The sequence below is a fragment of the Saimiri boliviensis genome, chromosome 6 (genome assembly GCF_048565385.1).
Source record: "Saimiri boliviensis isolate mSaiBol1 chromosome 6, mSaiBol1.pri, whole genome shotgun sequence".
Lineage (NCBI taxonomy): Eukaryota > Metazoa > Chordata > Mammalia > Primates > Cebidae > Saimiri > Saimiri boliviensis.
The window spans coordinates 116,606,403-116,620,938 of NC_133454.1; the positions used below are offsets into that span (position 1 = coordinate 116,606,403).

General features: G+C 36.8%; 1 protein-coding gene and 1 pseudogene across 1 annotated transcript; both read right to left on the reverse strand.

Moving 5' to 3' along the window:
- Window positions 1-4,349: 4,349 nt before the first annotated feature.
- Window positions 4,350-5,393, reverse strand: LOC101045289 (olfactory receptor 5AP2-like). The gene has a single exon (XM_039470345.2). The coding sequence runs from the start codon at window positions 5,391-5,393 to the stop codon at window positions 4,350-4,352; it is 1,044 nt and encodes a 347-aa protein (XP_039326279.2).
- A 6,604-nt stretch (window positions 5,394-11,997) lies between these two features.
- LOC101041891 (olfactory receptor 5AP2-like) lies at window positions 11,998-12,946 on the reverse strand (annotated as a pseudogene).
- Between the last annotated feature and the right edge of the window lie 1,590 nt (window positions 12,947-14,536).

A 14,536-nucleotide genomic window follows, 5' to 3' on the forward strand; every position in this document is an offset into this window, starting at 1 on the left:
TGACATCATAATGTGTAGAATCCTAATTTAGATGTACATAGTGTCTTTTAGTAAATGCAAGCACACTCGGTACAGATTTTGATATTGGGATTAATTCTAGAGCAGATAGAAAGGTGTTCCATTCTTTGTAATCAAAAGACCTTTGCTGTGACTCTGCACATTATATCCTCAGCTAAAATAGTTTTTTCCTTTTCTGAAAACCCCTGGTGGTTTTCTCTGCCTTTCTTGCAATATTTGCTTTCTTTTATAACTTTGCTGTTACTCCTACTGGTTTGTAAATGCTCTGAGAATAAAGCTAACATCAATTTCACCTTGATATTCCCTATGGAGGTCTGCACAACATTTTGGGTGTACAGTTAATATTTAGTAAAGAATAATTGAATAAATGACTGAACAGTGGTAATTAGTTTAAACAAAGTTAGTTCAAGTACACTTACTGCCATGGGCCACTTATACAAAGATATGTGTAATTTATGATTTCAGAGATATGTTAATTCATATAATGTTTAATCATTGGGCCCCAAGTATATTAATATTTGAAATCAAAATAAAGTCCTAAGACTTCTGCATCAGATTCATAATAATATTATTGTAACTTAAAATAAAATAATAGAATAGTATGATATCTTTCATTAGGGCTAAAACAATCTTCCCCTCCTGAATGCTATTCACCATTAATTATTGATATTAAAAAATGTAGATTATAACAGAGAGAAAATCAAAACCCAAGGCCTGGTTCTTCAGCCTGGGCACACTAATGAGTGGAGAGGAAAAACAATAAAAAAACCTTAGAAGATCTCTCTGAGATCGGCTATCCCAATCCGCCTGGCTGAGGCTTTGACCCTGAATCAACTTGTTGAGTAACTAAAACCAAGTCAACTTTGGTATTAGCTTATTTGAGCAGCTATGATCACAGCTGTTTTCACAGTTTCTTCGGTTACCAGGTGGCATGGACAGTACTTAAATTTCCAAACTTCCAGCATGTCCCGAATAGGGGTGCAGACAAATGGGTAAGATTTGATGACCTGGACGTGTTGCACCAGTGAAGCTGAGTCCTACACAGCAGACTGACCAGGCCATTTCTGAATTGATATAAGGGGCAGACCTAAGGGAGGTCTGTAATTCCTGTAAAAACTGAGATGCAACTGGGTCACCACGGAAGATAAGAAGGTTATGACTCTATCCAACCAAAAGACAGAAATGACTCTGAGGTATATTTTTCATGGTGGATGACAGCAGAGCAAACTGTCACCAGGCAGATTAGAGGTCAAGAAAGATCGGAGAGCAGCACCAGATGCATTTATAGGCCTCCCTTCCTTACCCATAGAGGTCTCAAAGTCATAGAAGGGAAAAGGGGTTAAAATTCTAATGACTGCATATTTATCTAAAGAGGAAGACAAACCAAAAGAGTTATTTCAATCAGTGACCATTTTAAGATCAAAGCTACTCTATAAAAGAAAGCCATAGATCACAAGTCCATGTAACATGTAATTGTGTCCTGACTCATAAACACAAGGTTTTGCAACACCTGGACATTTTGTTTCCATATAGCAAGGAATTGCAGACGGCCATGTAGCAGTCATAAGCCATCACTGTGAGCATATAGTAATCTGTGATCACCAGTGCAATGAAAAAGTGAAATTGGATAAAGCAGTCAATGAAGCTGCATTTAGACACATTTGTGATTCAGGGATAGGTGGCTCTGTAGTAGGATTGTGTGAATTTGGGAATAATGGCACATACTTAGAACTACCATTTGACCTAGCAATCCATTTACTGAGTATATACACAAAGGAGTATAAATCATTCTGCTCATAAAGACATATGCATGTTTATGTTGATCACAACAGTATTCACAATGGTGAAGACATGGAATTTAAGTTAAATGCCCTTCAACAGTAGGTCAAATACAAAATAAAATGTGGTACATATACATTATGGAAAGCTATGCAGACATAAAAAAAAAAGAATGAGATCATGTCCTTTATAGCAACATGGATGAAGCTGGAGGACAATATCCAGAGCAAACCAATGCAGAAACAGAAAACCAACTACTGCATGTTCTTATTTACATGTGGAAGTTAAACATTGAATACAGAGGGACACAAAAAAAGGAACAACAGACACCAGGCTCTGTTTGAGGGTGGAGGGTGTGAGGAGGTTAAAAATTGAAACACTACCTGTTTCAATTTTTGATAAGCATAAGGCACTATGCTTATCAATTGGATGATGAAATAACTTGCACACCAAAACCTTGTGACATGTAATTTTTCTTATTATGCTGCCTAACTGAGTGTAGAGAGTTTGATGCATTTTACATAGTATCAGTTAAATATTAAACATAATTAAGAGCATTTGACTTCAAAATGGGTAAATGGGTAGAATTATAATGGTTATAGCATTATTTACACAAATAATAATATAACATCAGTAATGTAGTTAGAACACTTCTAAGCTAGGATTTTGATAATTATAGCATGCTACAACTTTTAAATAAAAATAGTAAATTGAACAATCACAAACAAGTAAGAATCTCAAGGGCCAGTAGGATATATTCAACTATCTGACCACAGTATCATTTGTGTAGCTAAATCCATCTGCTGTCCCTCTAGTAGACACATGTTAGTCATTGCTGGAAAAAAGTGACATGAACTAAGGAATTAATGTCTTTGAATAATATAAACAGAGCTTTTTGAAGGTTTTTTAATGAATAATTATATATGTATGTGTAAAACTGTTCTTGGAATAAGTATTGTACTCATAGCTAATTTCTGTATTTTCTATTCGTTGCTGTATAAACGAATTAACATTCCTTCTTTTGTGTGGACATCTGGTCCTGTGATTCCATACTTAAAATTATAAATACTTTACTCTTTCTGAAAGAAAATAGCTCATTTATTGCTTTTCATCTAATCATTTAGTTATCATAGAGCCAGTTTTATTTTTGTCAGAAAATGTACTTTGTATATCTTATGTTTTGTTAGGTAGCCATTGTATACCAACATATAAAAGAAAATACGTACATGCATACACATGTACATTGGGGCATATTTTCTTTAAAGTGAAAACATTCAGCTTAAAAATGAGCCAAATCTTCAACTATTTTTATGCAAAACAAGGTACCTCTACATTAAGGGAGGAGAAATGAGAGACACCAGTTTTAAAGAGACACCAGTTTTATAATCTTATAATACCTTCTATTCCAATTATTTCTTAGACACTTTTAAATGACCACTTTCCATTAGATGACAACTAGTCTTTGAATGAAATCATCTACTATGATTATAAAAACTATATTTTATCCAATCCCCAACATTTGGAAGCATTTATTGTTCACATGCCCATGATCCCAATCTGCAAAGAAAACATAGTCCTGCTTAGGAGATATCTCAATTAAAACTACCAATCCTATCAGCTGAAAACTTTGAAATTATTGAAATAAAATCGCATCTGGTAGTAAAATAGACATGTATGGTTATTTGCTAAGGCATTAGAGAAAGAATGTGCATCTTGCCCTAGTTCTTGAAGGTTAAACCACTTCCACATATAAAGATCAAACAACCCGGGTCCTGTCAGGAAAGTTGGGGGGCTCGGGGAGGGATAGCAGTGGGTGGGGGGATTGGGAAGAGCTAACATTAGGAGAAATACCTAATGTAGATGATGGGGAGATGTATGCAGCAAACCACCATGACACCTCTATACATATGTAACAAACTTGCACGTTCTGCACATGTACCCCAGAACTTAAAGTATAACACAGATAGATAGATAGATAGATAGATAGATAGATAGATAGATAGATAGATAAAGCAACCTGACAGTTTACAGACAGGAACTGTGCAGAAGACCTCCTTCCTCACCCCGGAAACTTCCACTTCGTATTAACGTTTGGCATTCTTATCTGGTGTTTTATCCTTATACTTTTCGTGGAGTTGATTCTCATTATTCTTGCTACATATCCTTTCTCTAGGTTACGAATACTGTACTTCAGCCCCTCTCCCACCAGTTACTGCTGGTATTTCGCTCTGGTTCATTAAGGGCGCAGCATAGTTTCTAAGCCCTGTTTTGCTGTGTGGACATTTACTGGCTCAGCTTATTCCTCATAGCTTCTTTAGCCATTCAAACATCATCCAATTGAAGAGCCATCACACATGGAAGAAGGTAGAATTTCTCCTTTTGCCACTCAGTCTTTCTCTGTCTCAGAAGCTTTTATACTGTGCTTTATAGCTATGAACATGGTGTTGAGCTGTGATCATTGGTTATTTTTGAGATTTAGGTTATGTAGAATAAGGGATTTACACAAAGTGGCCATATTCTCCAGAAAACTTGGAACAGTTAGTACAATTCCACTACCAGAAAAAAGCCTCATGGCAGAATGAAACGAAATCAGGGTGAATGGAAGCGGATTTGGTCATCTGTAAGATTTCCTGGAGTCCTGGCATCCTATGGTTTGATGATTCTAAGCAGAGACATGAGACTGTTTTAAAAATTTTACTTAAAGAAGCTTTGACTTCCTTGTTTCTCAAACTATAGATGAGAGGATTCAACATGGGGATGACTGCTGTGTAAAATACAGACACCACTTTGTCTTGATCCATGGAGTAGCTGGAGCTGGGACGCAGATACATAAACAGGATTGTCCCAAAGAAGATGGTGACCACCGTCAAGTGGGAAGCACAGGTGGAGAAGGCCTTGTGCCTGCCTTCTGCAGAGTGAATCCTCAAGATGGCAGCAAGGATGTAGAGATAGGAAACAAGAATAAGTAAGAGACAGCTCAATTCATTAAAACTGGCAAAGGCAAAAATGACAACCTCATTGATGTGTGTATCAGAACAAGAGCCTTTCAGGAGGGGCAGAGTATCACAGAAAAAATGGTTAATGACACTGGAGCGGCAGAAAGACAGCTGGAAGGTGAAGACAGTGTGAATGGCAGCATTTACAAAGCCTGCAAGATATGTGGCCGACACCAGGAGGGCACTGAGGTGGGGGGACATCAGGACTGTATAAAGCAGAGGCTTGCAGATGGCCAGGTAACGGTCATATGCCATGACCACCAACAGAAAACCCTCAATGCCAGCAAAGGAGCCAAACAAGAAGAACTGAGTGGCACATTCATTAAATGAAATGACTGGGTTCTTCACCCAGAAATTTATTAGCATATTAGGGGCAATGACAGAAGAATAACAGAAGTCAACCAGGGACAAGTTACTGAGAAAGAAGTCCATCGGAGTATGGAGATGTGAGTCAATCTTGATTAATAGAATCATGCCAAGATTTCCAACAACAGTGATCGTGTAGATGAGCAGAAACAACACAAAAAGAAGGCGCTGTAGTTCTGGGTGATCCTTGAATCCCAGGAGAATAAATTCAGATACGGTTGTAAAGTTTCTCATATTTTAGTCTCAGAATAGAAGACTCATGTGCTGGGATGAGAAAGAAACCATGATAGACATGCTAATCTGCCTCACAAAAGTAATGACTATATTAGCTGTATGCATCTATATGTAAGCATACATCTATAGGAACCCCATAGCATAATGTGTTAAACCTCAAATATACACGATAAAATTTATTTAAGAAAAAAACAAATGAAATTAATTGTAGCCACAAAACCTATGATACTAAATAGTTTATTCTTTGCTGTAATTAAGAGTACTTCTAAGATGTTCTGAAAATGTGTGCATAGCTACTCTTTATTTTATGTGGAGGTAAAGAAGAAAAGATCCCTTAAACTTAATTATCTATTTTATTTAAAATAATACATGTGTTATGTGTGTGTATATGTGTGTATTTGTGTGTGTGTTGAGAGAGAGAGAGAGAGTGAGAGAGAGAAAAAATTTGATGATACCCTACTCTATTCTTCAACATTTTTCTCTTCCTCTTCTGATCCTACTGCTTCCGTCACCTCTCATCCCATTCCTCTACTATCCCCTTAGCAGATAAACATATGGACACAGTTACATATCTTTTATGTACTGAATTCTTGTTTCCTGTTAGCCCATTCTAATCAGGCTTTTCCCTCCATCACTCCATGGAAATTGCTTTTATTCAAGACATCACTGGACTTTGTTGCTAAATCCAATGGTGAATTCTCAGGCCTCATTTTTCTTGATCCATCAGTAACATTAGACATAATTAATTACCACTCTTTAAAAGGCTTCTTTCTCTGTTCTTCCAGAACATCAAACTCTCTGGTTTTTCTTCCTGCTTCATGGGTTGCTCCTTCTGTCTCCATTCCTTGTTCCTCCTCTTCTCCCTCTTTGTGCTGGAGTGTCTCAGAGCCTCCTCCTTTCCTATTTCCACTCTACGCAGGTGCTCTCATTGTCTGATGGTTTTAAATATTGTCTATGTGCTTGTACCTTCTGAGTCATATCTCTAGTCCTGTCCTCCTTTCCAAATTCCAAGCTTATAAGTTAACTGCTTACATCTCCATATGGATATCAAGTAGAAACTCAGCATGACCAAAACTGAATTCCTCATGCCCTCCTCTCATTTGCCCCAAACATAGCATTCCCCATCTCAAGTCAATCCCAGCTCCATGCTTTCATTGGCACAGATGAAATTACATAGACAAAAATGTTGGATAAATGATATTTTCTCTTTCTCACTTGCTGTATAGCCAATCCATTGCATTATTCCATCGGATTTTCCTTTATAAGATCTAGGTCCTAAGCCAGCTACCTCTGCCACTTTCCCTGCCACTAAGTCCCAAGTCGTCTTTTACTTACATTACTGCAACAGTCTTTTAAGTTAATTCTCGTATCTCTAAAATAGCTAAAATTCCGTTTTATATTCACTTAAAAAAATTGTAACCATTCTTTAGACTCTTATTTTTACGTAAATATATATGTACACACATGGATAATCACATTATATACGTAATAAGTGTATAAACTAACATAAAGCTATCATATTTTCTCTGATATATATGATCCTATGAGTGCATGGTTATGTTATGTAAATATACATTATATATATATACATGTCTATATACACATACCTATATGAGGGAAGTAACTTGTTTAGCTTTTGTAACTCTGTCTTCCCACCATGTGTACATAATTTAGATTTATATTTAGAAAAATATAAGTGGGGTGGATTACATTTCTTTTATTGTAAAAGAGCATTGGGTACATCATCTCTCATGAATACATCTCTCATATATATATGGATTTGCAACAAACTTAATCAAGTTAGAATTATCCTTGTATTAAACATACATCTGACCTAAGGAATATTAACTTAATGTCATAGAGCAAGCAAAACTAAAATACAGGAAAAAGGCTGAATATCATGATCAGTTTCTCAATTTATGCATCTAATGGCATAAAATTATTCAACTTAAAGTTCTTCATAGAGAATTAAATATGTATTTGTGTTTTGGCTCTCTTCATATACAAAATTAATTATATTTATGTATTTTTTTGCAACATGCATATTTGTGCATACATACATGTTTACATACATTCCTGTATGTATGTGTATATATATGTTGAATATTCTATTAAATTATTTGTTTGTTTCTAGTGATTCTAAAACAATGTATGTTTACAGTTTAGTTGACATTAAATTCAGTATTCAGACCTATATAATATAAAATACTTAATCCAAATTCCTTAGATTTTTAAGTCCTCTTGAAACTTTCTACATCAAAACAAGTTGCAATAAATTAAAGGATCTTACCTTCGGTCCTTAAGTAATATTCGCTGAAAGTATGGCTCTTATCAGTTTACTTTTGTTTTGTAAAAACACAAGTCTTCTGTTTCCAGCAGCCAGATTATAGCTTTGAAAACTGCACAAGTGACATGAAAGCATCAACTATGGCAGAATTCAGCAGCACATTTTATCCTTTAGTTCAGGAAAGGATAAAATCCACTCCTTTTGGCCCCAAGGCCCAAGATTGGTCTTATTAAAGCTGTGCTCATTCTCTGGACATTTAATCTCTGCCAAATACAAAAAAGCCTGGAGTCTGAAATATGCCAATCCTTAACTAAAAAGTGAATTTATTTTTCACTGAGGTAATTGAACTACATTTTCCCCAGTGCATCACTTATATCTCAGAAAGTATCTTAGGAATACTCTTAGAAGAACAAAATATCTCATGATCCAGAGGCTGGACTGAACAAAGCATTGAGTTAAATCTATGTGATTGATCAGATCCTGCCTCCAACCCTCAGAATGCCACTTAAAATACAATCCTTATTCATTTCTACTAGAATATGGCTTTCATTTCATTAATTTCTTTATTCACTCAATAAATATTAATAAGTGTGTTTCGTGAAGCAGACACCGTTCTTGGTACTGGTAAAATAGCCAACAAAATTAATCTTCTCCATTCTCTATTGCATCTTACCATCTGGCATTGATGGAAGACAACTATTACAAAGTTATTTGGAAAAGTAAAGCACAAAACCTATTATTAGCTACTAGGCTTTATGTGATCTGCCAGTCTCTCTCAGAATCTTCCTGATTACTATTCTTTCCTCCCTTAAATTTTCTCTCTCTTGTTCACATATATTTGTTTCCTTGCAATTTTTTAACAAACCAAAGAGGACCTTGCCTTGGAGACTTTGTGTTTACTGCATGTGTGCACAGAAAGCTCTTCCAGAAACACTTATATGGTATCATCTCTATCCAGGCATTGCTCAGACATTTTCAACAGAGAGCTCTTTTCTAACTTCACTACTCCTTATTTTATTGCCTGTTTCATTTTTATTTGAAACATCATTTATGTTTATGTGAAATGCACACACACATTCACACATATATAATACATTTGACAGAGGCAATACAATCTCCCTCACTTAAAGTATAAGTTTATTGAGATAAGAAACTTGGTTTTCTTACCTGTTATATCACCAGTATAAGTTACATGCAAGTTATTCAACAAATATTTTTAATGGATTATGAGTAAAGATACAAAAGTTGCCAATTTTCTTGCCCTAGCACAAACTAAAGAAATATAATGATTAGTACAAAAATATTATAGTTTTTGCTATTAGGTATTGCAAAAAAACTGCAATTATTTTTGCATTAACCTAATAGAAAACATTATCTGTGACTTAACATTTTGATAATTCTAAGTCCAAAGACCTAAGTATGATTTTGAGGTATAGTCTTTTCTAGTAGTACAAAAGGTGTGAATATTTTACATATGTCTGAGTATCACAACTAAGAAGAGAAAACTAATTTGTTAATCCTTTTATGCATCAAAAGTTTCTATATGCCAGGTTGTTAATTAAATATATGAATCTGGAACTCAGGTAAGAGGTCAAGACTAGAGAGATAGATTTTGGAATCATGGCACAGATTCATGGTCACTCAAGAACTGAGTGCAGGCAGAGAACCAAATATCAAAACTATGACTTTTGCTCCAAGATTTAAAGAGTAGCATGAGGTTGGGGATAAACAATAAATGCTAACTGGGAAGAAATAGGAATGAAGGAAGGAAAAACGGAAGCGTGAGGTGATATAGAAACATATGTAGGGGTATATCAAGGCAAGTGGAGGAATTAATTGTGACAAATCCTCCTGAGCTATCAAGTAAAATGAGACAGAGAAATGATCTTTGGATAAAGTAGTGTTGAAGTGTCATGTGTCCTCGACAAGATTAGGCTCAATGGACAGATGGTACAGATAGACAACTGGAACGTGTTATAGAGTTAATAAGACATGAGGAAGTAGGAGCAATGAGGAGATGTAGTTCTTTTGGAAAGATTAATAGCAGAGGGGAGTAGGGATCAATTAATAAGTTGGTGACTTGATGGGACTTACTGTCATGGACACTGTGAAGAAGGGTGACACTAGAAAATGTTTGTATACAAATGAGAATATTGTGATAGAGTTTAAGATACGAATGCTTGGAGAGAGTAGAGATATGATTTCAGAAGTAAAGTCTCTGGAAAGCTCCAAAGATATGAAAGAGCTGGTCTTAGGTAAAAGCAGAGACACATTATCCATTATGACATGAGGAGAGAAAGTGTATTTATAAAGATTTAGAGGTTACCACCTCTAATGGGGATCATCATATCAGTAACACAGAGTAAAGCAATGATGGGTTCTCTCTAATTGTACTAATCAGGATAAATGGAGGACACGTAGAAGAAACAATTCAGTCTAACTAAGTGGGTATTAGACAGTTGAGCAGAATGGAGGGAAGGTGGAACCATGAAATTGAGCATAATCAATAGTGTGTCAATATGTGACAAATCACGGAATCTCAACTGGGCAATGAGTGAAATGCCAACATAAAACAGTGATGAGTAATGATAAAGTACAACTGTCCTCGGAAAGTGATTTTTCAAAAAAGATAAGGAATTATTATGATAGCAGATGAACCAGAATAAAAGGAAATATGAAAGAGAATGCAAGCTCTGATACAGTTCTGGATGTGTTTGAGAGAAAGCTTAGTTAACATTTGAAAGTGGAAGCTATGGGGATATGACCTGAGAGGACTCTTCCAAGTGGTCAGGATGAAATAGTTTTTCCTTTTTGATCTCTAACGAATTTTTCAAGAATGAGGTGGTCTCAACCGCAACACTCGAAACACTGATGTCTCTGTCATGGTCTATACTGGATGGTGGTATGGAAAGAAATTAGAAGCAGACTTTGACCTAATTCCAAATCATTACTCAGACTTCCTTCAACAGGTCATCTCATCACAGAAGGCTTTTGTCTCACTGCTCCAACACTGAGAGTTTCCTCGTCACTATGATAAGCAATACAGACAGAATTTTCTTTGATAACTGTAAACTCTTACTAGGAGCAGAAATAAAACATTAAAGTACCTTGATCATTATCAAAAAAATATAGAGATTAAGTCAGAACTCAGTAAAATATTCCCCCATTATTGCTGTGATTTTCACAGTATCATAATACCTTATAAGAGTTTTTCATATTTTTTTTTTATTGAGATGAAGTCACGCTCTGTCTCCCAGGCTAGAGTGCAGTGGCGCGATCTCAACTCATTGTAACCTCTGCCTCCCTGGTTCAAGCAAATCTCCTGGCTCAGCTTCCCAAGTAGCTGGGTCTACTGGAGCACGCCACCACACCCAGCTAATTTTTTGTATTTTTAGTAGAAACAAGGTTTCACCGTGTTAAACAGGATGGTGTTAGTCTCCAGGTCTTCTGATCCTCGAGCCTCAGGTTCCCAAAGTGGTGGGATTACCAGCATGAGCCACCACGCCCAGCCTCCCCATGTATCTTATTTGTTATTTCTTGACATATTTGTAAGTAGAGTGGTATTATTATTTATTGTGAATGCTGTGTCACACTACGCAGATTTGCCTGTCAGGTTGAAGTTTTCATTTTCCTAGCTTCCAGGCATTTAGGAAACTGTCAGCTGATAGCTGATCTACACTGCAGGAATTTCCCCTGCTGAAGGGAATTACCTTGTCCAAGATAATACACCTTCTCAGTGGATGATCCATATCCAAAAACTGACTGTTGTGGATATATAAAAACTTGTTCCTATTTTTCTTAATTTGGGGCATCTCTGAAGGACATATCTGCTCCAGAAAGCCATGTAAGAGTGGCTGAGTCTTCAGCACAATTGAGCTCCTTCTGTCCAATCCTGCTTCCCTCACTGTATAGGTACTGTTTGTGAAAATACTCTCTGATTAACTTTCTGCATTAAAATGTCTGTCTGCCTCAGTCTGTTTTTGAAGAACCCAAAGACACCAATGCATGTATAATACAACTCAGACTGAGATAAGCTTAATAATTAAACTAAAACATAAGCCCAGATTAGCCAATTCCAAGTGTTTTGATCCTTTTTTCAGGCCCAACCTTCATCTAGCATATTACTGCATCAGAGGGAACCACGAACCTGTGTGTGTGTGTGTGTGTGTGTGTGTGTATCCTATATGATACTAGGATATTAAAAAGTATACTTCATTTTAAATTATTTAACACAGAGAAATAGGTTAAATAATCACAGAATATAATTAACATGAAAATGTATTTTCTTCTTCATAGCAAATGATGGGTAACATGTCTTTACAAGATGTGTTTCTGTAAGATGTTCTTTAGAGCCTGTTTTACATCTTTATTTTTTAAACTATAGATGAGGGGACTTAGCATAGGGATTATTACCTCGAATCTCAATGGAGCAACATTGTCTTGCCCCATTGACTAGCTAGATGTAGGGCGCAAGTACATGAAGAGAATTGTCCCAAAGAATATGGTGACAGCCATAAGGTGGGAGGCACAGGTGGAGAAGGCTTTGTGCCTGCCATCTAGTGAAGGCATCTTCAAGATGGCAATGAAGATACACAGGTAAGAAATGAGGACAATCGTAACACAGCTGATGACATTAAAGCTGGAGAAAGCCATGATCACAATGCCATTGACTTGGGTATCAGAGCAAGAGAGTTTGAGCAGTGGTGGGCTGTCACAGTAGAAATGGTTGATCCTATCAGAGACACAAAGGACAATCTGAAAGTCATCCCGGTGTGTATGGCGGCATTTCCAAGGCCTGCTAGGAATGAGGTAGCTATCAGTAAGAAGCAAATTCTCCCAGACTTGAGAACTGGGTAGAGCAGGGGGTTCCAAATGGCTGCATAGTGGTCGTATGCCATCATGGCCAACAGAAAGCATTCAGTCGCCAGGAAGCTGCCAAAGAAGTAGAACTGGGCAGCACATCCATGAAAAGAAATGGCCTATTCTCAGCCATGAGGTTCACCAGCATCTTGGGAGTGACGGAAGAAGAGTAGCAGGTATCCACAAAAGAGAGGCTACTGAGAAAGAAGTACATGGGGGTGTGGAGACGGAGATCAGTCTTAATCAATACAATCATCCCCAAATTGCCCATCATGGTTGTCACATAGATTAACAGAAACAATGCAAAGAGGACCCCTTGTAGATCTGGATTGTCGGAAAGTCCTAAGAGGAGAAACTCAGTCACTTCTGTTTGATTTCTGCCTCGAATATCTATCATATGTCTCATCCTTTGAGCTGCAATAAGTCAGAAGATGCAAAGTGGAATTAGTCAGATGAATACGTGATGGAGCTATAATGTATTTTTAGTAAAACATAAATTCTAACAGAAGAGCAAAAAGTGAAAAGCATGTGAAAGGTATGTTGGATTTGATGTAAAATCACAAGACTTGTATCTTAGCACTAGGTGTGCTGCCTACTAACTAATGACTAAAGCAAGTGATTTAGTATCTATTAACTGTGGTTATTCCTAGAGTTAACTATTTATTGAATAATTAAAATAACTGATTCTTAAGATGTGAGAGCCATAATGACTTGTGATAAATAAATTAATTTATATATCGACATACCCTCCAGACACAACATCTGGAGAAGGATAATAGAATGAATTCAGGCCACTGACAATTCTTCTGCAGTACTAATAGAATGAATAAAAATATTGAAAGTTAACAAAATTAATCAATAGCACTGGACAAGAAAAATAGTTTGCAGGGCATGGTGGCTCACAAATGTAATCCTAGCACTTTGAGAGTCCAAGACAAGGCCGATCAATTGAGCTCAAGAATTCCAGACCAGCCTGGGCAATGTGACAAAATCTCATTTCTACAAATTTTCTTTTTTTAAAAAAATAGCTGTGCTTGGTGACTTGTGCCTGTGGTCTCAGCTACTCAGGAGTCTGAAGTGGGAGGATTGCTTGAGTTGGGGAGTTCAAGGCTGCAGTGAGCAGGAATCGTGTCACTGTACCACTACAGCCTGCAATAAAGATCTTGTCTCAAAAAGAAAGAAGGAAGGAAGGAAAGTAGGAAAGAAGGAAAAAAGGAAGAAGGCAGTGAGGGAGGGAAAGAGAAAAGAAAGAGAAACGCAAGAAAGAAAGAGAGAGAGAGAGAAAGAAAGAAGAAGAAGAAGAAGAAGAAGAAGAAGGAGGAGGAGGAGGAGGGGAAGAGGAGGAGGAGGAGGAGGAAGGAGGAAGGAAGGAAGAAAGAAGGAAGGAAGGAAGGAAGAAGGAAGGAACAAGGAAGGAAGGAAAGAAGAAAATAAAAAGGTAAACAGCGGAATCTCTTGGGGTAGAGGAAGAACTTAAAAAATGTCTGGTCAAGGAAGAAAGCATAGAGAATATTCCCACACAGACAGTACACTTTGAAACCCATTCTGATTTCCCAGGATAAACATCTATGGAGAACAGAAGAGGTTCAGTTAAATGATAATTTTCCATAATTCAGTCCAGTATTTAGAGCATCAGATTGTAAGAAGGAGTTGGCACACCTGATAAAAAATGGCAGAAGTGGCCAAGGCAGTGAAAATCTCTAATACTCAGATTCACAAGTTGTCAAGAGACCCAGAAAACATCAGAGAAGCACATTCAACTTTTCCGTCACTCTACAGAACCAGGGAAATAATTTAATACCACGTAATCAAAATGGAAATAAGAGTCACCCTTTGCAAGGTGTAATGAAGACAAATATAAGAAAGACAAGAAGAGTAAAAGAAATAAAAGAAAATTCAGAATAGATACCCAGACTAGATCTTCCAAATCAGAGTTTAAACACCACCAGTGGAATTCTTCTCCACTTTAACTCAAATCCCCCACCCCTTCCAAGAT